The following is a 27,145-nucleotide window of genomic DNA, read 5'->3' as shown; positions in this document are numbered from 1 at the left end:
ACGGCGGAATTTCCGTCGCCTTGTAATTCACGGCGCCTTTCCCTTACGTGACTCCATAATTTACGGCATTTTAGAAATTAGATATGCGCTACTGCCATATCTTATCTACGCCATTTATCCCGTTCCTTATGCATCCTGCATGCACAACGAACGTCCCCATCGAAATGAAAGTTTCAGGGTCGCGTTAATTGCGGATCATCAACTGCGATGCGCAATGTTGCGCTCCATACATGCTAATTATACAAGAAATTTATACAAGAAAAGTAGCAATTAAAGGGAACAGTTACGAGCTACGGCAGTATAGGCACTGGTGAAAATAAAATAATTACAAGATACGTGTATATTTAATTAAAATTATCCAGTTTGTATCATTGATTAATTAACAGATCCATCGATTTAATAAACACAAGTTAATTTGTATTTAAATTTAGGATGCTAAACGACGGAGACGATCGGCAATATCGATCAGTCCTTGGATCCTCCGTCCTGCGAGTGACGGAACTTCGAGCGTAGAAACAAGTCAACCTCTCGATTCTCCTCTTTCTTTTTTCCTCCCTCGCGTGCAAGATTAAACGCGATGTTACGCAGCAACGTAATATGCAAATTGACGGAGTTTACCGAGTGACGAATGCCGCGGTTAGGACGTTTCTCTCTGTCCGACGATGACGGCTCTCCGCTCGATTGAATTGTGCGTATACGCTCGCGTCGGCCGTTTAGAAAGCGAGCGTGCGTCGCACTCGCGCGCGAGCGCGCGCGCGCGGCTTTGTCTTCTCGCCTCCCTGAGAATCAGGGAAAAGCGAAACCGAATAAACGCACGGAGCGTGTATGTGCAAGTGCACATATACGCGTTGTCCTCCCCAACCTCAGCGTCGCGTCGGAAAGACAATGAGGAAACGACGACCACCCGGTGTAACTGCAATGTGCATAACATGTACGCGGCAGCGCGAATTTCTATCTTTGATCGATATCAAAGGAAGAGGAACGACGTTTGGCTCTCTGCCCTGCGAAATGTATAGTTGATTTGATGGCGCGGAATAGCAACGAGGAGAAAGAAAAGTGTCTCCTTTCGCGAGAAATAAAATATGTGTATACACTGAGAGAAAAAGTGTTTGATGTTCCCGTGACTATAATTGCATGTAGTAAAACAATTAATAATTAGAAGCACGTTTCTGTAGTTGTACTATGTTATAATATCCTTATGTGTTTAGCGTTCTATTGAAATATACTTACTTTAAAAAATGTTGCTATAAATTGCGATAATTTAAAATATTATAATAGTAAAGTATTAAGTTATGAACGTCAAAGATTGAATAACGTTTTTATCTAAAATATAACTAATTTTTAACTCATGCTTTTTAATAAGTTGTAATTTGTATGGTTAAAACAAGTATACAGTTGGCATCCGAAATGACTATGAATTATAATTAAATTATGACAATTCGATCTTTTTCTGTCAGGGTATTTTCCATTTCTAACATCTCTCTATAAAATGATTCCCGACATGTCAACGGGAAAGCTCGAGAGCGGAGTTCATTCACTTCGCGTTTCGAGCGATCCCATTCGAGCATCCGTAAAATCGATGTAAAATGTGTCCGCCGGGACGACGAGTTACAAATTACGGCACATCGATCACCCTAATTATCATCGCAATCGTCGCTCTTTACACGCGCCTCGGAGCCCTCGTAGTCCGGCCGTTTCACGCCGTGCACGTGTTGTGTATAACAACGGCAAGAACGGCAAACGCGAGAAATCGCGTCTCCTTTTCGAGCCGCGGTAATAAATTACCGTTTTCGCGTCGTTAACGCGCCGCGGTGCGCAGGGTTAAGCCGTAAAAGTCACGTCATTGTGAAAATTCGAATGTATAAAACTCGTACGCTAATTAAAAATTCTACGCCAAGAGCCTTCGGATCCTAAACCGCACGATTATCCGACTTACGAGACTCTTTGCTGTATTCTTTCGACGAAAAATATTCACTACCCCCAAAACAACCTCCGTTATAAATGTACTTCTCATTACTTTCTTTTTAATTGTAGTTTTTATTTTTAAATAAAACGAACACTCTGCTCCAATTACAATTTAATAAATCTCTTATATTCTTATTAACAAAGTAGCTCAGTGCACAAAACGGTAAAAAAAAAAAATTCTGTACCTAAATTTAAACTATCTTTTACGTATAATAAAAGAAAAATACTTTACATATATGTATATGTATATAATGCAAATTGTCTGGTCGATGATTCCCCTGCGATTACGGCGAGTCAACATACTTTCCGTGGATTCGGGGACGCGTGAAAATCGTTCCCCCGACGCGGCGCGCGCGGCTCTCATGAAAAGCGACGAAAATTAGCGCGAGAACCGTTCTGCTCTCGCGGCCGCGACGAATTTTCCTCGCGTAGAACGAATTCCTCGGTGCCTTAAACGCCGCTTTCCGCCACCGGCTTGCGTTCACCGCGCCATGAACGAGTTCCTGTGTCTCGGCAAAGGTAATTCCCCGACCAGTAGCGCGCGCTATCGTTAGAAAGTAAATTTCCAGGAGGCAAGTCGCGCCGTTAAATGTCGCGACGGGATAGACAATGGCGAAATGAATCTTCGAGATGCGACGACACGCGACTGCACGGAATTTTCCGCGTTCCGATAAGAAAGTGGTTGTCACCCGCGGTTACGAACGTGACGACGAATACGAGAGTCTGATCTTCGCTTTGTAAGTTACTTAACGGAATTATTTTTTTCGCATCTGTTATTTCGCTCGCTCTTGACTTTTATAAGCTCGTCTGAGTTGAGGCAGTGAAGATTCTTGAAGTGGATATTTGATTGACGCGTGAATTTGCAGGCTCGATTTCTTATTAGGATATTATTTAGATTTCTCTAAATTAATAAATCGCAAGTTTTAAGTAATAGATTTTTTTTAGTTTAGTACATACAATTATAATCATTGGCGTCTCTAATCTTCGTGTCTCTCTCTCTCTCTACAAAAATAATTTATATTTATATTACAGAGCAGAAACGGAATTTTGTAAAAAAAAAATCGATATTGCGTACAATTGGTTTCCACCATAGGCGTTCCTTAAATCCCATCGGAAAGCTCGGAATTATATAGCGTTTCCGTCGAATGCGTACCACGGAACTACCGCGTTCGCTTTTTTTTTTCACATGCAGAACCAAATAGCAGACGTCCCGCTGTACCGTAGGAAAGTGTTGATGCACGGTTATTGTGGGAGAGAAGCGCCTATCAGCGCGGCAGCGATGAAGTCGTCATTAAAGTACCACCAAATTACAGCCGTATTCCTCGCTACGCGTCCGTGAAATCAGCACGTTGTCTCACTTCCGCGCTGTAACGAATCCATCCACTGAACTACGACATATACGAAATGAACAGTCGCGATCGTAGAATTACGTAGAATAAACCTGCTCGGTGGTTTCCTTCCTTCCGGGAAGAGAGTGCCGGCTGCGCTTTAAAGCCGTCAACGCCCTTTCCGCAATTCGAGACTCGAAATTCAAATATCTTCTTTCCGTTTAATCCCCGCCTCGTCTCGATGAAATTCCAACAATTAAGATTGAACTCGAGACATGTGAACAATTTGCAACGCGCAGTCGACCTTTCAATCCGGAGTCTTTCGACTCAAATACGTTTAATGCGATATTAGCAGGATTGAGTAAATTAATATATTATTTTAATTGAATTAAGTCAAAGTTAAGAAAATTAACTAAGTTAAAAGTTAATTTTTTACAGAATTATTACCTAACCCTGGAAACATAATTCACGTATATAATATGTCACATTTTATGTTATGCATATGTATTATTATTTTATATATGTATATGTATATTATATGATGTTAAAAAAATTTGTATTACTTTGTTTTTGTATGTAATAATAAAATAAAAAATATGACAAAATATGCATGTGTTCTAATAAATTTTTTTATTCCAAACAACGTACTCTCTAAATTGCAATCAGTATGTTGTCACTCATTTGCAGCGGTACACTTACAGCTGTGACAATTATTAAGTATTCACTGTCTCTTAAATGGTTTTCACTTCAGAATGAATGTATATAATCACTGAAAGATCGGCGTATTCATTTCGCTGATTGACGAGTTGTAAGTATACCACTGCAAAATCAGTGTGTTTTCACTGATCTCACAGATTTTTCGCCGATCGCAATTTAGAGAGTACATATCAAACGAATACGATTAGAAGATTAATTATCAATAATAATCAGACATAACTTTCGAAGCTTCTATAATCGGCTAATGAATTAAATTTTACATTCTGCCAAAAGCGATTATGCATGCTAATCAAAACCGCGCCGTTGTACGTTCAATCGGAACGTGTCTGTGTTTCGGATCGGAAGCGAACACCTGGCGAACGCGATCCTGTGCACGCCACGTTCTCCACGGTGGATTATGTAAAACAAAAAGTACCGGTCCAACAGGATCGCCCGCAACATTCTATCGTTAGAAAGAAAAAGATAGAGAGAGAGAGAGAGAGAGAGAGAAAGGGAGAGGACGCGTGCACCGCGCCGTTGCATCTGCTCTCGCCTCTCGTGCATCGCGCGGCTCGGACTTTTGCGTGTGTTTTCGACAGGGAGCAATAAGCGCGGAGCGCGAAAAAGGGTTTAACGCGCGATTAGCGGCACGTTAAGGTGGTTCATCGCGGCGAACGTGGAGTCGTTGTTGCGCTCGAAGAGCCGACGCCTCGGGCGAAACTTTCCTATCTCCCCTCGCGGTTCCAATTAAACATCCACGCGTTGTACGTTCGACGTGTTTGTTTGTTCCTTTTTTCGCGCCGGAAATTAGCGCCGGCATCGCGCGCGAAAAAGTTCCCCGTCAGCTCTCTGCTTTCTCGCGTAGAAAATCCGCGAGATGTCCGCGGAATCACGGCGACCGATATGATCTACGGCGAGAGAGAGAGAGACACTTTTACCACGTTCCGAACACGGGCGTGGACACGCGAACGCGCGCGACTTAATCGATTCCGCTCGACAATCACCGGGGTGTCGCGTCGTCTCCTCGCGGAGAAAGCGATCCTCTCTTCCACGTGTGTATCACGCGCGGCGTCGCGCTCCCCGCGCGCTCGCTCGGCCGTCGCTTTAATTGAGATGAGTCACGTTGCAAATGTTTATTAATACAATAATGACCGAGGCGATGATTTCTCTCCGCGCGGCGGCGGCAGCGGACGCATGCATCGCACGTTTCGGTATAATGAGGGAAATATCCCGCGGTACGTGTTAACTCGATCTATCATTAAAATTAAACTTTTTCCCCCTATCAATCTCCCTAAGCCGAGTCACCTTATTTGTCATCCGTCTAAGTCGCCACGATCCAAGCCGTCGGTCGTTTGTTATACCGAGGAAAGATGATCGGATAAAAGAACACGGTCCGTGCCCGGTCAATAGCGCGTATCGCCAAGTTGATCGATACAATGTATCGGATCGTTTAGAAAGTAAAACAGCATCACGCGCGGCCAGAAGACGTTGGGATTAGCAGTCGGGATTAGCAATCGGCGCGGCGGATCGGCGCGATCTTTCACTTCAATTCACGGCGGCGGCCGTCTCTCGTGACTATACGGGCGGAACCGTGGCGGAAACTGTCGGGTTTGCGTTCGCAGTTTTCGTATAGAAATTGCGCAAAATATCGCCGCTGAATTTGCGAACACGCGGATCCACTCCGATGAGAAACGACAGATCGACGAATTCTCACGCGATATACCTCCGGGAATGAAACGGTCGTTTATGCGGCTGCGTTCGTAATTCAAGGCCAACTAGAATTTCCGCGAGTCGAACACACTTTTTGCGAAAGGCGAGTGAGAAAGTCGAAACTTTAGCGAAACGGACGACCGCTTTAATAACGCGAAATTCATAATTACGGACGAAAAAAGTCATTTACACAGAAAAATGTTCGACCCACTGCTAAGAAAAGCGATCACTTAGTTTACTTTTTTCTTTGCAAATTAAAAGAATTTATCATCTTATTATATGCGCAAAAAAAAATTATAAAATATTATAGAATATTATAAGATTGTGAGAAAAGTCAGAATAATAAACTAATCGTGTTTAGGTTTTAATTTGATATTCTTGATTGAAGTCGTAAATAAACTAAATTCGGAATACATTTCGACTAAATTTAATGCTTATAACAGATTTGCAGATATACAAACTTATGAAATAAGTAAAATTTACTTACAATTGATTCAAATAATTTATATTATGTATTTTAATTTGAATTAATTACTTTCAATTAAATGATGAATGTACTTTAAAACTAATTAGATTAAAAGAAGAAAACTAAAAACTGTGAGTAATCGTTTTTCTTGGCACGAGAATGACAGTTTTCTGCGTATAGCAGTATACATTGAAAAATCGTACATCTAGAAGTTCGCGCTGGTGTTTAGAGGCTGTAGGTTTGGAGATTTCTGTCCGAGGAAAAAAAACCGACGTGACGTCGAAAGTCGAAGAAGTCAACCCCGGTTTATTACCACGAGAGTCGAAAACTCATCACGCGTAATAAGGGAAAAAGTGCCGACTCGGATTTCTTCGGCGTCACCGTCTGCGTTAAAGGGAACGGAACAATGGCAAGTACAATTTCCGTGAAAGACAGAGAGCGACAGACAGAGAAAGAGAAAGAGAGAGAGAGAGAGAGAGAAAGCGCGCGCAAATTCACCTTTCGCAGCCTAAGACCTTCTCATAATCGTCTTGAAGGACCACCGTTCGCGGAACAATCACGGCGGTTGCACTCGACTTCGCGACTGTAGGGCGACTACGTCCTCGAGATTTGCCTCGTCGCCTTCCTGGCCTTCGCCTCTTACATTTAATTACCGCCCGAAGAGAGGAGAGGAGAGAGAGAGAGAGAGAGAAAGAGATAGAGAGGGAAACGTTCTATTAGGCATTATTAGCTCTCCTATTCGGCGATTTAATGGAAAGCCGTAGGAAGGACCGTTTTCCCACGTCGGAAATGATTTCGCACCCTGTATAAAGAATGCGCGTGTCTACTGCACGGAAACTAGTTCCCGAGCGCAACCAGTTTGCAGTTTAATTAATGCCGCAAGACCGGTAGCCGCGCGTTTGCCGCGCGCTTCGAACGTACGTACGCTAGATGCACGTCTGCGTATTTCGCCCTGCACCACCGCGCGACGGACTCGTCGTTATCTGTTATCTAACGTCAATTAACTGTAAAACCCGAGTGTGCGAGATTCTTGACAGTGCGCGCAGAAAACTTTCGCTTCTTTCGGACGCGCGATTGGGTGATTCGAGCCTATTACCTTTGTTATCTTGAAATCGCGTGATCTTTCCGTGAGATATTTATGTGTAAACAAATTTACACGAAATGTATATATTTTAACAGAACTGCGGAAGAATTGAAATAGATTGGATGGAAAAGAATTTATTTGAATTTATGGGACATACTGTCGGAAGTAACTATATTTTTATTATTTTCTATTTCAACAATTTTTATCAGCATTATATTTTATAGTGCACAAAAAAAATTACTCTCAAATTAAAACTTATGTATTCGAATTAACACGATCATTGCTTCATGTATTAAGCAATAATATATAATCTTCTTAGAAAATTTTTTAAATATTGAATTTTAAAATATAAAATATAGTCTTATTTCAATACTATAGGTGTTATTTCAAGAGTGTAATATAATTGTTTAATAATTTTATTCTAAGAAAATTTTAATTTTCGATTTGAACATGTAGTATTTTCTATCCAACATTTTTTCCTTTCTATTCAAGAGAATTATTCTTAAATAACAAGAATATTATTTTCTTGATTAAACTATATAAAATTTTAGAATATATCTTTATTCAAGTAAATCTTCAATCCTTTATTAATATAATCTTATTTTAAGATTTCCGTTTTAAAGCTAAAGATATTGTTAAAACAGCAATATTCTTTTTTTCTCTGTGGAATCTTCGAATTCTTATGCCTTCTGTTTTTATATATTCGCTGTTAGATTTAATTAATTCCTCCTATTATTTGCAGAAATTTGGATAATGAATATTTAAAGATGAAGCGGCGCTGCATCAAAATAAAATCCACTTCAAACTAATATTCACGCTAATTAGACGATTTCGTCAACAACTGGATGTTCGTCTACACTTTGTAACGCGTGATAAAGACCAACATATGAACGTCGATAAGTGCTATCTCACGTTAATTAATCGAGCGTAATCAGCTCCACCGCTTGAAAATTGTTCACGCTACCCCAGGAGGAAGATTCCAAAGGTATATAAAATAAATATTAAAACCCGTTTCTCCCTTTCACGACGAATGAATTGAAAGCGAATTGAAATGCAAAAAACTCCGATTTTACAGAAGTGTAAAACCGTCCAATTAAACGTTGCATCTTCTTTACTAAAACTAATCTGTATTACCGCGCGATAAATGTTGTATTTGTCATAACTCGTAAAAATTACGAAATCTAATTAATTAAAAGTTAATTGAATAGGCTGCTACGCGTGTGAATTTGAATACTTTACTTATGAAGTGTCTTCGAGGTCGCAGAAGGTACGTGACGAGGTGCGGATTGCGAGAAACAGCTCGACAATCGCCGATGACGAAATCGTACGCGGAGAACTCTGCGCGAAAGAAACCGTTTTCTCGTTGCGTTACGCGATCGCTTCCGACGACGGTGATCCGCTCTTATTTGCACCAGGTTATACGTTGCGACCGCGCGTCCGCGTCGCGGCGCGGCGTAGGCGGCGCGAAAGGAAGACGAAATTCCAAGGTTGCGATACCGACGCCCGCGTTTATTATCGTCACGAAGACGACATTTCTTGATCTAAATATGTATCTAGATAAACATCCGAAATCTTTGAAATTCCTTTATAATGCGATTAATTCGATTACAATTTTAATCGACTTGATTGCGTCTTTCCGTGTTGATATTTCAAACTTAAGAGAGAGAGAGAGAGAGAGAGAGTTTGATGTAAATTATCCACAAGATTAAACTCAAAATCGTTTGACAATTAATTTTTGCAGATATAATAAAATATATTTCCAATTAACTTTTTGTCTCTCTCATTCTCTCTCTTTTACACAATAAATACACACAAACTATTTTGACTTTAGCACGATATTAACTTGAAAACACTACATTTCGTGTACGATCGATTTGGTGCGCTCAAAAAAGTTGCGGTGCAGATCGACTGCAATTCTGGCCGATGCTGCCGCATTGTTGTAGAGTTTGCCAATATATGCATTGAACTGCCCCTTGTGGCTTTGCAAAAAAAAAAATTAATTTGTTCAGTGGAAAGCCGAAATTGAAAATTCAATTAACACAAAGAAACGATAACAAGTCCAAGATAAAAATTTCCAAGCATTTGCACAACCCATAATATTTTATTCGAAAAATAATAGCCCTCCAAAAATTATTTATATACGTGATTTCGATCTTATTTCAAACTATCAAATAATCACATTTAACTCGCGATAAAAGACGAAAGAATTTTAAAAGCTGGAATACAGTTATGTTTTTGAAATTAAGTATATTAGATTATCTCTAAACTTCTATCGATAATTTTTAAACGAAGCGTTCGCTAACGGTTGTTATCGATGTTCGAGGAATTTGAGGTCGACAATTCCATAAGATATTTTCGTATCTATGCGTCACGTATGTATGTACGTGCGATACCGCGATTCGCGTAACGAATCCGCGTCATGCATGCGCAACGCGCGGCAATGAATGTCAGAGTTTAAAATTTGGAACAATCTCACAATCTCTCTTTTATCACTCGCGAAAATAATCTTCTACTCGCGCTGAATAAACTGTGTTAAAATTTTGATAGGCGCGAATTAATTGCGACCTTCGTTCACACTCGTACTTTTTGGCATGTTTGTCATATCGCCGACATTTGTCAAATATTTAAAGTGCGTATCAAAATCTCTCTCTTTCACACGTTACCCACGTACACACACACACACGTGTAAATATTTTCCCTTACCTCTGTCATCAACCGTTACTTTCGGCCGCCCCGAATCTCCCCGCGGTCCTAATTGCGGAGGCCTCGAGAAATCAGCGCACCGTGAGGGAACCGTGATGAATCGCCGATTAAAAGCGGCGAGCCGGAATCTCGACGTTTTACGAGCCCGGAGACGTGTTACGTCGTCGCCGTGAAACACGCGCGCAACACACTCGCTCCGCGGCGCTCTACTGCGATGAAGAGTCGCTCGCTGTTTCGCGCGGGAGGGAACAGACGGAGGAGGAGCCGAGAAAAGGAGCCGAGCACGGGGACCGATGTTGCGGAGCGCACGGCGAAAAATGTTTAAAGCACGAGCGTAAACATCGGACTGACCGACGAGACGAGACGAGAGGCTGCGCCGCCGTCTCTGCGAGGGACCACGCGCGCGTCACGTCCGCACGACCTCAACAGGCTGCCTTCATAACGAAAAGCGGAGATGAGATGCGGACCGTGGGGATGCAATCCGCAGCTGGTTGGTCGGTCGGTCGGCGGCTGGTCCGGATCAACGGGCAACCTTGCAACCTTCGATTCGGCGACGCCTTTTGCGTATCGCGTCGTTGCATTTTACACGCAATTATAATACGTGTATACACAATACGGCGTGGTTGCGCAACAGTAGAACGGCAGATTCGTTTACGTAAGATGTAGCCGCAATTCAGAATTAAAAGTTCATGATTATTAATGCGAGAACGTGGCACGCGCGCGTGACACAATTAAAATCGAGGGGAAGCCCCGACGGACGGGTCGCGGCGGAATCCTAGCGTTTGTATTATGTAATTTTTACGTACCATTTTCTTGAAATCTATGTCTTAAATTGAATCAGAAAAAAATGTATATTCGTAATTTGTTTTTTATCGCTGAAATATTGGCGAGGCATTTCTTTTCCGTGCATCATGCTTAATAACGCTGCACTGTGAAAAATTTGTGTAAAATTATACCTATTACTTTACACTATTGTGTCAAATTACATCATGCAAACATTTACACCTATTATAGTGGGTCTCAAAATTATCTACTATAATAGTATAATTTTACACAAATTTTTTGCAATGTAGTTACAGTCAAAGAAACGTTTCTATCGACGATAATCTCAGTCAATTGCGGAATTTACGATAAAACAATCTGACGGAGGACAGGCCGTAAATTCGAAACGATGTTCTTGACGATCGCTAAGGCGAGTTATTAGCGAGCAATCTCGAGCGGCGGGATGATAATTTCATGAAGGATCGATTGAATATTTATCGACGGCGTTCCCCGAGCCGCCTCTCCTCGCCCCGGCAATTAATCGCCGTCGTCTCCCCGAAATAGCGGCTTCCTCGTCAATATCGTAACGTGCTGCCCGCTGCCGGTCGTCGACCCCCGGGTTGCAAGCCGTGTAACCGGTGTATTTCGAGCAAATTTCCAGCTAAATCTCGATTCGCCTAGCGCTCCGCGCGCGCGCGGGGATCGCCCGCGTCCATCTCCTTACGGCGTACAGTACGCCGCGGAAAATCGCGACATAGGCTACCGCACTCACCGTGGCTTTTCTCCCATTTGCATTACACGCCGACTACTCCCCGACGGATTTGCATACGCGACAAAAGCGCGATGAATAATAAATATCGCGGGGGAAACGAGTTCCCACACGCCGAACTGGATTTATTTATCTCTCGCGGAAATGATTTACGATAACGCGACCAGATACAGCGGATATCGTTTCGAGTGACTCAAAAACCTGATGACATTAACGAGAAGCGGAAAGGACGCTTGCTCCATTATCTCGAGGAGTTTCGAAATCTGTGTGAGAAACGAAATGTGCCAGAATTGTGAGAAAAAAAATGATAAACAAGGCGTAAACAAAAGACCTAAAGAGAAAGGAAGAGAGAAATAGCTAGAAAAGTGATATTATCTAATAAACACCTTTTCATATAGAAATCCTTCAAAGATACAAGAATCCTGCACGGAGAGAATTTTTTCTTAAAATTTACCCTCAAAATCTGGTAATTGTGGCATAATGTACGACCTCGAGGAATTTTACTATACTTTTTAGTAAAATTTACTATTACTTTTAGTAAATTGTACTAAACAGTATAGTAAAAATTCCTCGAGGTTACACATTATCCCACAAACAACTCCAGCATCCCCTTAAGGGTAAATTTTAAGAGAAACTTCTCTCCGTGTGAAGATCTTCAATCGCGAGCGCTTGAAATCGCTTTTGTTTATGCCGCGAGGCGCCTTTGTGAGCGCACCTTAATCCGCACAAAGGCGTCCGATGGAAAAAGAACCTGCCACGGGACCCACGTCCTCCCTCCAGATCCGAGCCTAATTCATCTCGGCGAGAACCCAGCAGGTCCTGCAATCACCTCGCCGCCTATACCGTCACTAATGCGACAGTTCTGAGAATTTTAGAAACGACGCATCTGTCATCCGCAGCCGTCCACGGCAGCTCCTCGGTCCCGAGACGTTTACCTCGAGGTAAAACCCGGCGGGAAAATTTCTCGGCACATCGGCGAACCTAAGAGCAGAAAATCGCTCGTGATTTCTAAGTGATTTGTAAAGCTGTACACACGTGCGCGCGCGCGCAAACACACACGCGTGTGTGGGGACTTTTATATCGTTTCTTCCTCTCCCTAAACAGCGAAACGAATATTTAACGCGGAGAAAAAAATAAGTCTTTGGAATTTACGTGTATTAAAAGCTGGTATTAAAATTCTCCTGTGCTTTATAAAGGAAGATATTTGTATAACGTTACAAACGTTGTACAACGTGTGTTATTTTAATTTATCATTGTACGTAATTTAAACATATGTATTTATGTATTTTGTAATTTGTAATAAATATTTTAAAATATACTCTTAAATTTCTGCCATATTCTCTATTTATTGTAAGTATTTATTGTATATATGTTTCAATTCAATATTATGGTGAATTATGCTATGTAAAATTTGTTTTAATAACTCAATTTTCCTTTAATAACTTAAATTAAAGTTAACTTTGTTTACACTTAGTCTTTGCGAGATATTGCCTAAGATGCGGAACCTTACGCATTAGCAGACACTTGCCACCTAATTCCAAAAGCATTTTATAAACTCGTACTCGATAGCGCAGCGACGTATCCAGTTGCTGAAACTGGATGAATCGGCACGGGATATGAACGGGATGTGTGATAAAAATGATGAGAGTCTAGAAAGTGAAGGAGCCGTAAAACGGTACCGAGTTTCTTAAGCCTCTCAAGGATAGCAGGCATATATGCGTATCAAGTGGCATAAATGCCGGTTTCGAATCTATTTACGCAACTTTATCGCCGCGCATGTATAGTACTCTACACTGTAGAGTCTACAGCATAAATAAAGAAACGAGTTATTACGTAGCTTCAGCAGGCCGTATTAAGTCGGCAAGAGAGATCTGTATAATCTCTGGTAATAAATAAAATAATAAGCGTACTCTAGCAGTGCAAATTTAGCCAACAAAAATTTCACGAACGCTAATTAGCGCAGCGCATAGACAAATATCTCTATAAATATATGAAATTATACTTATTGATATATGAAGTATAATAAAATTTTAAATATATAAATTTTCATTAAGGATCTTTACTTTTCATTTTTATCCTAGATTTTTATCTTGCAAGAGTGAACTGTATAACACGGAAGTGTTACACACAACGAAAATAATATTCAAGTTCTTAAAAAAAGATTATAACATCTCCTTTTTTTTACACATTCACTCTTACATCTATACATTCTATATCTCTATTCACATTTATATCTCTCTAGAACCATTGGTAAACTTATCTATCAGGTAAGCATGTGTCTATCTCAATTTTTGTTCTAAATAAATACAGACACATATTCACCTAATAGGTAAGTTTATCAAGAAGTTGGAACCGGCCGTTATACTCCAAATACTTATTTTTTTAAACGACGAATTATTACGATCTATCTAGCTGCTTTGGAGAGCAACGAAATTTTGAAACTTTTATCATTTTACTCCTCCTACTTCTTAATTTTTTATTAAATATAATTTTATAAATCTATTTCTCAAAGTGTCTCTTTCTCTCAATAAATGTAAGTATTTGAAAAATGCACTTATTTTTTATTGAAATTATTAATAATATTTTTGATGCGTCGAAGAAAATTATTTTTATGAGTTTGATAATTATAGTTTAATAATTAGTTTATTCTTAAATTTGATATCGATTCTTATCAGTTGAAAAATCTTTTGTGACCCACCAGGTAAGTCGCGATCCTTTGGAAATTCTGTTTTAAACATTTTTATACTTAATTCTTGGTAAGAGGGCAATTTGTTTAATTACAAGACGGAAAGCTGTTATAATGACACTGAAACAGTGTCATACATTAAAGCTATTTCATTTTACATAGATCTCCAAATTTCAATAATATGAGAACGTAATTTTTTTACATATTTTCACATAATCATATCAGATTATTTCTGATTAATAAAAGGTGGAATTCCCAATTGTGCCCGGGGAAATAAACTTCCCGCAAACCTCGATTATTGCGTCAATCTCGGGGAGAGAAAAGAAAAAACAACGCGTCGAGGCGCGAAATTTCACCGACAAAAGCGAAGGTCGGCGATTCCCCGCGCGAGTGAGTTCGCTGCCTCTTCGGCGAGGCGTGTGAAGCTTCCTCCGATACATCGGCGAGATTCTGGCGCGGGTCGATAGTGCACCTGTCCCTCGTCGGCCGAGAGATACCGTTGCGACCGGACCGGCAACGTCGGCCGGTCCCAATACGCGCCTCTCAAATCGGGCTAAATCGAGCGAGATTCCCCTCCTTCCTCTCCCCCGCAAAAAAAACACGTTTTCCTTCTTCGGGAAATTTAACAGGCGATTCCTCCCAGTCTCGCCCCGAAGCGAAAAACCCGCTCGTCGTGACTCACGCGCTCGCGACTGACCGCGCCGAACTTTAGCTGTGATTTTTGTTGCCGCACGTGCGACGGTTGTATTTTTCCAGTGTCGTTTTTAATTTCTCCGCGTGCACGGAAAAACGGGTTACGACCAGCCGTGGGGGAGAAAAAAAGGTATCGAAGGCCAACGCTCGTGAAAAATGCGTGCAAAAACGCCGGGGTGACATTTGATCGCGAGAGTCACTGAAGAAATTGCGACAAAAAATGCGACGTTCGATGGAATTCTCGTTTAAAAGAAAAAAAGAAATCGCTCTTGAAATGCACGCTTTAAATATATCGTTAGATGCGTATATCCTTGGATAGATGCACGATATATTTAGCCTATCTCTGGCTATTTTACGGAGGATCTCGTCGATGTTAGTAGACGAGGCGAGAGAGGAAACAACATGAGCTCCAATCGATGCTCCACATTGTTTCTTAATCCAATGACCTGATACTTCTAAAAAGGATATCTCTAAAAAAAAGAAAAAAAAAGATGGCAAACGATTCCCGTATAATCCGATTTCCCGGATGACAAAGCGATACAAATTTATTCCGTCTCGGATCGAACGATTCGCGCTACGAGAAAGCCATGAGCTAATCATGGCCTTCGATCTCCGCATTCCTTAAAAAATTCTCCAGATTTACGCTCGAATCCCCAAAATGAAAACGGCGATGAAAGGCAGACGAAGCCGGCGTGCAATTAATTATCCGAGCCTCTCGAAAAGCAACTCGATCGACTATACAAAAAAAAGAATTCAGTATAATATAATAATAATAATATGTACAAGTTTGATAGCTACCAAGTTTCGATGAAATAGCTTCAATTAAACATTCAGTTAACGTAATCAAATATTTAACGACCGCTTGATTATTATTAATATAATTATTAAATATTACAGTATTTCATATTACAGTATTTAAATATTTAATAAAAATTATTTTACCAAAGGTCGACTATTATTATAATTGAGCACAAGATTGTCTTACTCAACATTCACCAAATCGATCGAGTTGACTTTCTTTCACTCCTCGCAGAGGGGTTCGCAACAACAATATCTGATCGCTTTCCACGTACCTCGCTCGCGTGCTCGCAAGGGGAAGGCACTTTGGCGGAGAGTTTCCTCGGCGAGAGGTCCTCGGTGCTCGCGGCGTCCCCGTCGGCGTCGTCTGGCGCGGGACTCGGGGTGGTGGTGACGCTCTCCTCGCCGTCGCCGCTACCCTCCTTCACCCTCGTACGCTGCTCGTGCTTGGAGATCAGCTCGCGCTGCTTCTGGAAGAACTCGGGCTCGCTGAAGCACTTCTCGAGGCTGGCGGCGCGCTGGAGGGTCGTCGGCGAGCTCGGGGTCGACCGCGAGAACTCGAGCTCGTCCCGCAGCAGGTTCTCCGCGCTCTTGTTGCATATTCGCGGTGGGTCCTGGTCGCGGAACGCCCTGCGCGTCGTACCCTTCGACGACACCTCGCACGTCATCGCGCGGGACTAACCGGAGAATGGCCCTCGCCCTCGGGTGATGGAAGCCGCGCGGCGCGCGTCCAGCGGCATTTCACGCGTACATTTCACGCGGACGGCGGCCGGCTGAAAGAGTTCCCGATAATTGTTACACGGATCAGCGAAGGGACTCTCGCGCGGTGAAAGGGCGCTTTAAAATAGATTTTTAAAGCGTCGCCATTACACTTACTTGATGCTTGACATTTTGTGTCTGTGGGATATAAAATGCATTTCGCTGAAATTAAATATTCAAATGCGGGAGAAATAAAATTTTATTCCTGGCAAAGGAAAACCAATTAATAAGAAAAAAAAAAGAGATATATATATCTTACATCACGATTTTCTCGTCATCGATAAATATCGGAGAAAAAATGTCACGTCAAGATCCATCGCGCGAGATTGCTCATTGAGGAAGTCTTAAATTTTGTCTCGGAGTTTCGCGAAGTCTCGTCATTGCCACGCGAGTATCATTGACGACGTATCGGCATCAATTTATGTAACATGAGACGCGCGCGGCGTCTTCGGGTTGTCCTCGAGTTCGGAAGACGCAGCCGCTCGCGTTACGGGACGACGACGGCGAGTCTCGAAGAGTCGAACGTACAACAACCCCTCGAGATTCCCGAGAACAAACACCACCCTGTCGGTTCCCTCGATCGCGTGATCCGCGTCTCGCGGCAATGACGAGAACTCTCGCGCTTCGGATCGGAGCCTCACCTGAGCTTCACCCCCCCGAGTGGTTGGTTGCGAACGAGGTCCTTCGCCCCCTTGGCTCGAGGATCCCTGGCGAGGACGCCGCAGCCGCCTCCGCTCCGCTGCTCCGCTTCGCGCGACGTGTACGCGCGCAGACACCACCGGACGCGAGACTACCACTCCGCGCCGAGGGACGACGACCACCCTGCGTGCGTCATGCGGAAGGACATCTGTTGTTCCTCGCCCGCGGCACCCCTCGGCGAGCGAGACGCGCTCGCCTTTCTCTCTCTCTCTCTCCCTCTCGCCCCTCGTCTCTTTCACTCTCTTTCGCGCCTTCTCTCCCTCGCACGTATGTATGTACGCGGGAGATCGTTATTACGCTCGCACCACGCACGCGTGATGTACGGAGGGGGGGAGGGGAGGAGAGATGGCGCGAGGAAAAGCGCCCTGGCGCCGGCGTCGGTGAAACTCACCACTGCCAAGGGTACAACTTTACCATGACGGGCACGACGATGATTCGTTTCTGGTCGAGGATAGCTTTCTCGTATATAATGAATTAATGTGAAATTGTATCCTGGAAATGTGCGATTTTAATTTTTCAGAAGAGCTAAGTTAGATGTTTGACGGTAAAACAAGACGGTACTCGTCACTTCTTTACTCCCTTTTGATTTATTTGCTTGAATTTAAATTGAATAAGCAAAAGATGAAATCACTTTTTGTTTGACTTTAAAAATCATTCTTGCCCCTGAAGGGAAAAAATCAAGAGACGGGAGAACCTCTCCAAAGTTCCAGCCGTTCTTGTCAAGGCTTAATTTTATTCTTATTTTTCAATTCTTATTTTTAATTCACGATTCGCTTTGTTTTTTGCGTGCGTGCAGTTGTCAAATCTATAACATTTAAAATGCAAGAGAGGCGTCTCCATGCACAGACGGCCCTTCGTAAGTTTACATCACTGCTTATTAATATCTCTCTCGCTCTCTCTCTCTCTCTCTCTCTCCCCCCTTTCTCGTTTCCCGCCCTTTATCTATTCTACCTCGCGTCGGTCCCTTTATTATTATCGCCGTCTCTTTCACTCCAATTATCCCCGCTATCTCTCCTCTCTCCCTTCTCGAGTTTCGCTCTTCGCCCTTTCATCCCCTTATCGCTTGAATTCACACTCCCTTCTATTCCCGGTTTCTTCCTTTCCTTTCGCTATGCTCTTTCCCTCGCTCCTCTCTGCAATCCTACCCCATGATTAAAAAAAAAGAAAAAAAAGAAAAAGAAAGAATCGTGAGAGAAAGAGAGGAGCTTGTCATGAATTATACCGGCAGGGGGATGCGTAGGCGAGACGACGACGACGCTTGGCGGCGTCGCGACGCCACCTAAAATGCTCATGCGTCCAATCGATCCGCGACTTTCGCCGAACGAAGAAATTCTTCTTCGGCGTGTCTCGGCATTTTCCAATCGCCAACTCAATCGCCGAAAATTCATCCTGTACTCTCGCCTTCGATCTCGCTTCCTTCGAAACTGCAGGATGAAACGGCTCCTCGAAGCTCATCTCGTGGATGAGTCGCAAGACTTTTTGTTTTCTTTTCCTTCTACATGAAAATAACATTGTTGATTAGTTGTAGGTCACCTTCTATTGATTCGACTAATTTAAATAACCTAAAATTCTATGATGCAAGAAACAAGTAGAAGTTTTGTGATTGTTATAGAATTAAAAAATGCAAATATTCGTAAAAAAGACAATTGCGACTATTGTACATCTTTTGTACATAAATTTTTAAAAATTGTCTATTACTCTACTTTTTAAAATATCTAAATTTTCATCTCTTCAACAATCTATATAATAAAATATGCATTCTGATTTCGAGAGATTAACAATCTAAGTATAACTTTTTCCCCGTTCTTTCCCTTACCTTTTAAAAAAGATAAGCGAAAAGGAACACAGTACTTCGTATCACTAACGACATTTTTAACATTACCAAAAACATACCTTGTTTCACATCTTTACAACAATCTCTCAAGAATTAATATAATAATGTAAATATAAATTTTATTTTGTTTATGAACTTGTAGATTTTGGCTGTTTATTCTCTATGCTTTAATTTTGTTTATTGATTGTTACGTTGTTCCTTGGAGGGATCTCTGACGACTCTGACCTCTCTGACGAACTACTCTGACACTCTGACGGATCCCTCAGCGCCATCTCTTGATACAATTCTTAAACTATATCGTTCTCAAGATCGCTGAAGTATCGGCACTTCTGCAAGGCGAACCTGTCGTGATAAAACCGGTTAGGCCTTTCAGTTTCACTGCCGCGCGAGTTCTTTTCACTTTTTGACCCTCTCCCGTTCGTTGCCGGGACCCGAGGTGTATTTTGAAAAGTATGATGCAAGCCAGCCTTTGGAACCTGGTGACCACGTCGATCAGGGTGAGTCACGGATAAACGGATCGTACGATTTATGCGAGATCATGCGGACGAGATTTCACTCTGATATCTCTTTCGTAACATCTCGTGGCCCAAACCGTTAGTGTGTGGTTTTGGTCTCTTTAATTTTTCATTAGCGAGAATTCTTGACTTGAGCAGATCACCAGAATTGTCTCTTAGATTCTTAAGATTCCTGCCAAGAAACCCTTGGAGTTTTTTCGTGATATGCAAGAGCAGATTCACGGATTGGTTATGTCATTGCTTTCTCTGTGTTGGTGTATCACCAACTCTGTCTTCTCAGCTGTTCCACGTTACACTCTTTGCACTTGAAATGAAATATTGAAGAGAAAAGGGGAAAAAATTGAGTGACAGTAAAGAAAATAGATGAATAATAGCAGATAACACAGTGATAAAAGTTTAAAGAATAAACTATTTATATATCGTTAACATATATAAAAAATTAATATCTTAATATTTATCTCTGTTTTCTATATATCAACCTATATTTTTGTCAATGGTTTTCTTTATCTCTATATACTCTCATCTCAGCGAATGCTAATAAATATTTCTGTTTCTTATCAGCCAACATGCATAAAACGCGTTCTACCAGGTATAACGGTCACCCAGCAACGCAGATATGCCAGTACATTAGACGCAGATGTAGTCGTGATTGGGGCTGGCCCTGGTGGATATGTAGCGGCGATTAAGGCTGCACAACTGGGCATGAAGACTGTATGTGTGGAGAAGGATCCAACCCTAGGTGGCACATGTCTTAACGTTGGCTGCATTCCATCAAAGTCACTTCTAAACAATTCACATTATTATCACATGGCGCACAGTGGGGATTTAGCGAACCGTGGGGTTGTCGGTGAGTAACTGAGCTAGAAACATTTATCAGAGGTCAGCATGGTTATACATATTATTATACGAGACTCCCAAATGACTCTTTACAGTGTCAAATGTTCAACTGGATCTTAACAAGCTCATGGAACAAAAGACGAACGTGGTTAAGGCTCTCACCAGTGGTATAGCAGGCTTGTTTAAGAAGAACAAGGTCGAGTGGGTAAAGGGTCATGGAAAGATTACAGGCAAAAACCAAGTCACTGCCTTGAAGTCTGATGGTTCGGTAGAATCGACTATCAATGCGAAGAACATTCTGATAGCGACCGGTAGTGAGGTCACACCCTTCCCTGGTATTGAGATTGACGAGAAGCAGATTGTGTCCTCGACAGGTGCGCTATCGCTCAGCAAAGTTCCCAATAGGCTCATCGTCATTGGTGCTGGAGTCATTGGATTAGAATTGGGTTCGGTTTGGCAGAGGTAAATCGCTAAACTCGCCTTGAAAGTGTCCTTTAAAAGAATATTTCGCTAAAACGATTACCCTCATACAGACTGGGCTCCGATGTAACGGCCGTGGAATTCATGCCGACGATCGGTGGCATGGGTATCGACGGAGAGGTCAGTAAAACTCTGCAGAAGATACTCGCGAAGCAAGGTCTGAAGTTTAAACTAGGAACGAAAGTCATGGCTGCTACCAAGCACGGCGGTGAGATCACGGTCTCTGTTGAGGACGCGAAGGACCCGAGCAAAAAGGAGAACTTGATCTGCGATGTATTATTGGTGTGCGTCGGCAGAAGACCATACACGCACAACTTGGGTCTAGAGGATTTGGGTATCGAGAGGGACGAGAAGGGAAGAATACCCGTGAATAACCGATTTCAAACAGTAGTGCCTAGGTAACTATAAACTGTGATTTGAAAATTCAATGACATTTGGTTTTAATTTCCTGTGAACGAAAATTAATCTTGGTAATTTTTAATTAATTATTTTACCAAGTAATGATTTCTATAATTCGCAGTATTTATGCTATTGGTGACTGCATTCACGGACCAATGTTGGCTCACAAAGCTGAAGATGAGGGCATAATCACAGTGGAAGGTATTGCCGGAGGTAACTGTCATTAGCATTTTAAACACAATAAATCATTTCGCACATTATTAGCGCTAAGTACGAAATTATATTTCCTTTTTTATTGAATCCGATTAAATGTGGATTATCTCTCGATGCAGGCGCGGTTCACATCGACTACAACTGTGTGCCGAGCGTGATATATACGCATCCAGAAGTCGGTTGGGTCGGCAAAACGGAAGAGGATTTGAAAAAGGAAGGTATCGACTACAAGATTGGCAAGTTCCCGTTCATGGCAAACTCCCGGGCGAAAACGAATCTCGAGACGGACGGTTTCTCCAAGGTACTTGCCGACAGTAACACCGACAAGATCTTGGGCGTGCATATGATCGGACCGGCCGCGGGAGAGCTCATCAACGAGGCAGTCCTCGCGATGGAGTACGGAGCCAGTGCGGAAGACGTTGCTCGCGTATGCCACGCACATCCAGTAAGTATTTAATTCTGTATCAAGCAATATCTTTCCACGATTAACTCTCTTGATGGAGAAACGACTTAAATAATTAAAGATCTTTTTCTTTATTCGTTCTTTCTTTTTACACAAAACTTTTGAATGTGTAATGTGGTCCTATACATACAAAGATTTTGTACAAAACGAAACAAATTAAAAGTAATCTCTAATTATTAAAATTATATTGTTTATTATACACGACTCAATATAATCTTGGTTGATGTCAAGGTTGAAATCGACTTTGAATTAAAATTTGGGTAGAAAAATGAAAGATTTTTAATTAGATTTGAATTCTTTTTATGATACACATTTCCTTCTCTTTCTTTCAGACATGCGCCGAGGCGCTCAGAGAAGCTCATCTGGCAGCCTACTTCGGCAAACCCATCAACTTTTAAATTTCTATGAAGAATAAGCGAATCAATTACACACTTGTTAGTTCACACCCTGATTGCGTTTAGCATTAAACGTGCTTGTCTCTTTCGAACTTAATCTACTGAGATAACATGTTTCGTGGACAAATACGTTTAAAATCCCTCGCGCTAAACGCACATAATTTATGCGGCCCTTTTAACTTCACATCGTAGCCTGGATCTAGTCTACGTGTCAACGTCTTACATCGCGCTAATCGTAGCGTATCGTATAAAGGAATTACGATTGTAAATAAAAGCTGGAAACCAATTTATGTGGAAGTGTAAGTTTATCTCCGCCCAGTGATTATTGTATTTTACGAATAAAAGATTATTAATATTATAATCTCGAAATTTTTCGAATCGTTTATTTCAAAAAGAGATAAAGAGATACATACGTAAATATAGATAAGAGAAAGCGAGAGGGTGAAATCCCACGCGATAGAAAATATTTCTAAGCCAATCATTTTACCAAAACTATTCTCGCTTATCTTGAAAGAAAAGATAAATTTTTTTAAATTTTATCAAGTTATCTAAATAAATTTAAATTAAAACTGACATTGAAATCAATTTTTTATAGATTTTTAGTTGCTATAGATAGTATGGATTTATAAGAAATATAAGATCAGAGAGGAACCTGAGAGCGGTCATCGCGTCGTTTTAAAGTGTTTTCATCCATCAGTGCCTCTATACATATACATATACATATACATGATATAAATTCAATTATTGATTGATTTTATACACAATAATTGATTTGATAAAAATTCACTCACCGATTGCTGTCGCTGCTCCTGCTGCTGATGCTACTGCTACATTTCTTTTCCAGAATACCGAATCGCTCCATGGATGCCGCTTTCTGCTGACATCATCCTGCTATTCCCGAACCGCACATTAATAACGATCGCCCGATACTTTATTCGGCAATCCCGATATTACGGATATCGCACACGAGTAAAACGTAATCCGCGCGCGAGAATTTCACTACTTGGCGCGACCGTTACATTTGGAAAAATACGTTAAAAGTACGGCACGTCAAAACACACTGAACAGAAGTAAATCAATTAGCTCCCAGAGTTTTGTATCTCTGTATGATTGCGCGACGACTAGTAAAAGTTTTATTATTGGCACGATCGCCATTCTACCGAACGGAGCAAACACTTTGCTTGAACGTGCACGCGAACACTTCACTCGAAATCGAAGGCAAACGCACGATGCCGCGCTTTACACATGAATACGACCTCTGTTATAGGATTTCACATGCCTCGCGGGTTGTCTATTAGCACGACGACACTCGCAACACAATACCGTACCTGCGCACAATGAATTCTGGACACGCGAGACACGCACGGAGTCGACAGAGCGTCCGACGGTCCGACCGGCGCTGGAGCGCGAAGAAACATGGCGGCAGCAACGTACGGGGCGTACGTGACCGCTGGCAGGCAGACTCGGCGGCACTCGGCGCTAGTCGGCGCCACTCGCCGCGCCTGCGCCGCTGCCGCCATGTTGCTCCGTTGCTCCGCGCTCCCCAGTCACGTACGCCGCTCCAGCGCCACCGGTCAGACGCATCAGACGCTCTGTCGACTCCGTGCGTATTTCGCGTTCAGAATTGAATTGTGCGGTATTGTGCAGGTACGGTGTTGTGGTGAGAGTGCCGTCGTGCTGCTAGCAAACGATACGCGAGCCGTGAGATCGAAAGCGCGGCGTCGTGCGTTTGCCTTCGATCTCGAGTAAGTGTTCGCGTGTGTGTTCGAGCCAAGTGTTTGCTCGAAGAGGATACGTTCTGTAAAATATCGCGAGTGCTAATTGTGAAGTGCTACTAATCGTCGTGCGAGCATACGAAATTTTCGAAACAAATTTATCTCCGTTCGTTGTGTCTCGGCGCGTAGTTTTCATTCGAACGGTTTTCCTCGGCCTGCGTTTCCGCGAAGTTACGTGATATCACGCCACTTTCGTGCCATGTTGATTTCACCGCCAATCAAACGAGCCGTTCTTTTCACGTATTTTTTCAAATGTAACGGTCGCGTCAAGTGAAATTCTCGCGCGCGGTTTACGTTTTACTCGTGTGTGATATATTATCCGTAATATCGGAAGTGCCGAATAAAGTATCGGACGATCGTTATTAATGTGGTTCGAGAATAGCAGGATGATGTCAACAGAAAACGGCATCCATAGAGCGATGGTATTCCGGAAAAGGAATGTAGCAGTAGCAGCAGCATCAGCAGCAGGAGCAGCGACAGCAATCGGTGAGTGAATTTTTATCAAATCAATTAATTGAATTTATATCATGTATATGTGGTATTGCACATTTATTATAGAACACGATTATGCACATTTGCATAAAACAGATTTAAAATGTGAATGCATATAATTGTAAAATTTACGGGTAGCATGAAACAGAATCAAATAAACGTGGACTTAGCATAGAAGAGACCCAAAAAGTCATGCACATTACCTACGGAATTCATAGATATTTGACTACATGGTTCAATGTACATATTTTGTGCACATAGAGGTGCTGATGAATGAAAACACCTAAAACGACGCGATGACCGCTCTCACGTTCCTCTCTGATAAGATTCTAATTTGGTCAATCGGAATATAATTTTTATGTGTTCGCTTGGTCACGTGATTCGATCTCTACCGACGTCCCTTTGTGTTCGCGCGAGTTGTGTGTACGGAAAAGACCGTGTTTGAGCTATCCGTTTGGCGTTTCGTTTCATTTTAGAATGAATAATTATAAATTTCCTTGGCTGTTAGCTACAACGAATTAGTCGCCAGTGAACAGAAGCGACGGTCGGACACGGGATTTCGTCACCCATTGAAGGAACCGCGTAAGGTTTGAAACGTTTGTAAGGTTGAAAAAACGAGGTTAAGTCCTCCTCATTCTTCGGCTGCCCTAACCTTATCGATTCGACGCTACGGCGGTGACGGCAGGCTCACCGGACCGCGACAGAATTTTTCCGGGAGGAACATGAGGTCCGTATTCTCCGCGTTTTCCTCGACGAGCACAGACGCGTCCGCTGCTGCGGCGTGACGCCGCGAATCTCTGGTCGCGCGCGGCTAACCTCATCTCACCGACATGAGCTACAACAAGAAGGTGGCGTACTTCTACAATCCGGAGGTGGGTAACTTCCACTATGGACCAGGCCATCCGATGAAGCCGCACCGGCTGTCCGTGATCCACAGCCTCGTGCTCAACTACGGCCTCCACCGGAAGATGCAGATCTACCGGCCGTACCGCGCCAGCACTCACGACATGTGCCGCTTCCACTCGGAGGACTACGTTGATTTCTTACAGCGCGTCACGCCGCAGAATCTGCAGGGCTACACCAAGTACCTCAGCCACTTCAATGTGGGAGATGATTGTCCCGTGTTCGACGGCCTCTTCGACTTCTGCTCGATGTACACCGGCGCCTCGCTGGACGGCGCGACCAAGTTGAACAACAACTGCTGCGACATCGCCGTGAACTGGAGCGGTGGCCTCCACCACGCCAAAAAGTTCGAGGCGTCCGGCTTCTGTTACATTAACGACATTGTGATCGCCATACTGGAATTGCTTAAGTACCGCGCCCGGGTGTTGTACATAGACATAGACGTGCATCACGGGGACGGCGTGCAGGAGGCCTTCTACCTGACCGATCGCGTCATGACCGTGTCGTTCCACAAGTACGGCAACTACTTCTTCCCTGGCACCGGCGACATGTACGAGATCGGCGCCGAGAGCGGCCGTTACTACTCCGTGAACGTGCCGCTGAAGGAGGGGATCGATGATACGTCGTACATCCAGGTCTTCAAGCCCGTCATCTCCCATGTGATGGAGTTCTTCCAGCCCACGGCGATAGTTCTTCAGTGCGGCGCCGATTCCCTCGCGAACGATCGACTCGGCTGTTTCAGCCTCAGCACCAAGGGGCACGGCGAGTGCGTAAAGTTCGTGAGGGACCTGAACGTGCCGTTACTGACTGTTGGCGGCGGCGGCTACACCCTGCGGAATGTCGCCAGGTGTTGGACCTACGAGACGTCCCTGCTGGTGGACGAGCAGATCAGCAACGAGCTCCCGTACACTGAGTACCTGGAGTACTTCGCGCCTGACTTTACCTTGCATCCCGAGGTCGTCACTAGACAGGACAACGCCAACAGTAAGCAGTATCTGGAGGCGATCACACGGCACGTTTGCGACAATCTTAAGATGATTCAGCACTCGCCGAGCGTGCAGATGCACGACGTCCCGTGCGACGCGTTGCCGCCTGAGGAGGAAAGGCAGCCCGAGCCGGATCCGGACTCGCGACAGAATCCACAGGATACGGACAAGATCGTCGAACCGGCGAACGAATACTACGCCGGCGACAAGGATCAAGACAAGATTGACGTGAACGATTCGTGATAGAGACAGTATTACGGTTTACGAGGTCACGTGAAAATAACGTAAGAATCGCATTTCGATTCTTTGTATAATTCAGTAGAACCAGCGGAATTCAAGCGCAAATTGTATACATTTGGAATTCATCTATGTCGATTGACTGCAAACTGCCGTAAAACGTGCCGAGATTATTTTCTATGACTGATTCTAAGACAATGTAAAAGATATTGTGCAATTATTAAAAATTTTAACTTTTAACGAAACTAATAATATATAGGAACAAAATGACATGCGTTATTCGAACACTTTTTATGTACGAAAAAGATGTAAATATAAAAGCTGTACAGACTGAATTGTTTATACCGACTGCAAAACAAGCTTATTTTATTCAAATAAATCTTGCAGATTTTGAACAAGCGTGTGAAATATACACTTATATTTTAAACTGAATTTGTCTAACGTTGCTAGTGGAAAGGAATTTCTTCGTTGAAAAAACGGTATGCAATACTCAAAATA

At 42.8% G+C, this 27,145-nt stretch overlaps 3 protein-coding genes across 3 annotated transcripts in view; 2 read left to right on the top strand and 1 right to left on the bottom strand.

The window, feature by feature from the left end:
• LOC105833013 overlaps positions 1-19,150 on the bottom strand; it is a 45,843-nt gene extending 26,693 nt beyond the window's left edge. The window contains exons 1-3 of the mRNA XM_012674403.3: positions 19,012-19,150; positions 17,061-18,613; positions 15,936-16,433 (exon numbers count right to left, since the gene is read on the bottom strand). Of these exons, the coding sequence (XP_012529857.1) occupies positions 15,936-16,328 (393 nt within the window). The 5' untranslated portion in view covers positions 16,329-16,433; positions 17,061-18,613; positions 19,012-19,150. The remainder of the gene's footprint in view (positions 1-15,935; positions 16,434-17,060; positions 18,614-19,011) is intronic.
• Positions 19,151-19,263: 113 nt separating this feature from the next.
• Positions 19,264-22,623, top strand: LOC105833011 (dihydrolipoyl dehydrogenase, mitochondrial). Its single transcript, XM_012674401.2, has 7 exons — positions 19,264-19,449; positions 20,029-20,314; positions 20,400-20,766; positions 20,838-21,182; positions 21,305-21,396; positions 21,516-21,841; positions 22,192-22,623. Exons 1-7 carry the CDS (start codon positions 19,405-19,407, stop codon positions 22,255-22,257), a joined length of 1,527 nt encoding a protein of 508 aa, XP_012529855.1. The 5' UTR covers positions 19,264-19,404; the 3' UTR covers positions 22,258-22,623.
• Positions 22,624-24,807: 2,184 nt separating this feature from the next.
• Positions 24,808-27,046, top strand: LOC105834057 (histone deacetylase 3). The gene has a single exon (XM_012676270.3). It carries the CDS (start codon positions 25,352-25,354, stop codon positions 26,651-26,653), a length of 1,302 nt encoding a protein of 433 aa, XP_012531724.1. The 5' UTR covers positions 24,808-25,351; the 3' UTR covers positions 26,654-27,046.
• The last annotated feature ends 99 nt before the right edge of the window (positions 27,047-27,145 follow it).

This window comes from Monomorium pharaonis, chromosome 9 (assembly GCF_013373865.1).
Source record: "Monomorium pharaonis isolate MP-MQ-018 chromosome 9, ASM1337386v2, whole genome shotgun sequence".
NCBI classification, from domain to species: domain Eukaryota; kingdom Metazoa; phylum Arthropoda; class Insecta; order Hymenoptera; family Formicidae; genus Monomorium; species Monomorium pharaonis.
Note: the sequence above shows the minus strand (reverse complement) of the source record. Positions and strands in the feature narration are given on the sequence as shown.

Bases quoted from the DNA above. Each gene is read 5' to 3' on its own strand.
- LOC105834057 (XM_012676270.3), top strand. From the start codon at position 25,352: ATGAGCTACAACAAGAAGGTGGCGTACTTCTACAATCCGGAGGTGGGT.
- LOC105833011 (XM_012674401.2), top strand. From the start codon at position 19,405: ATGATGCAAGCCAGCCTTTGGAACCTGGTGACCACGTCGATCAGG. The intron at 19,450-20,028 runs GTGAGTCACGGA...GTTTCTTATCAG, and splicing joins TGGTGACCACGTCGATCAGG to CCAACATGCATAAAACGCGT. The intron at 20,315-20,399 runs GTGAGTAACTGA...GACTCTTTACAG, and splicing joins AGCGAACCGTGGGGTTGTCG to TGTCAAATGTTCAACTGGAT.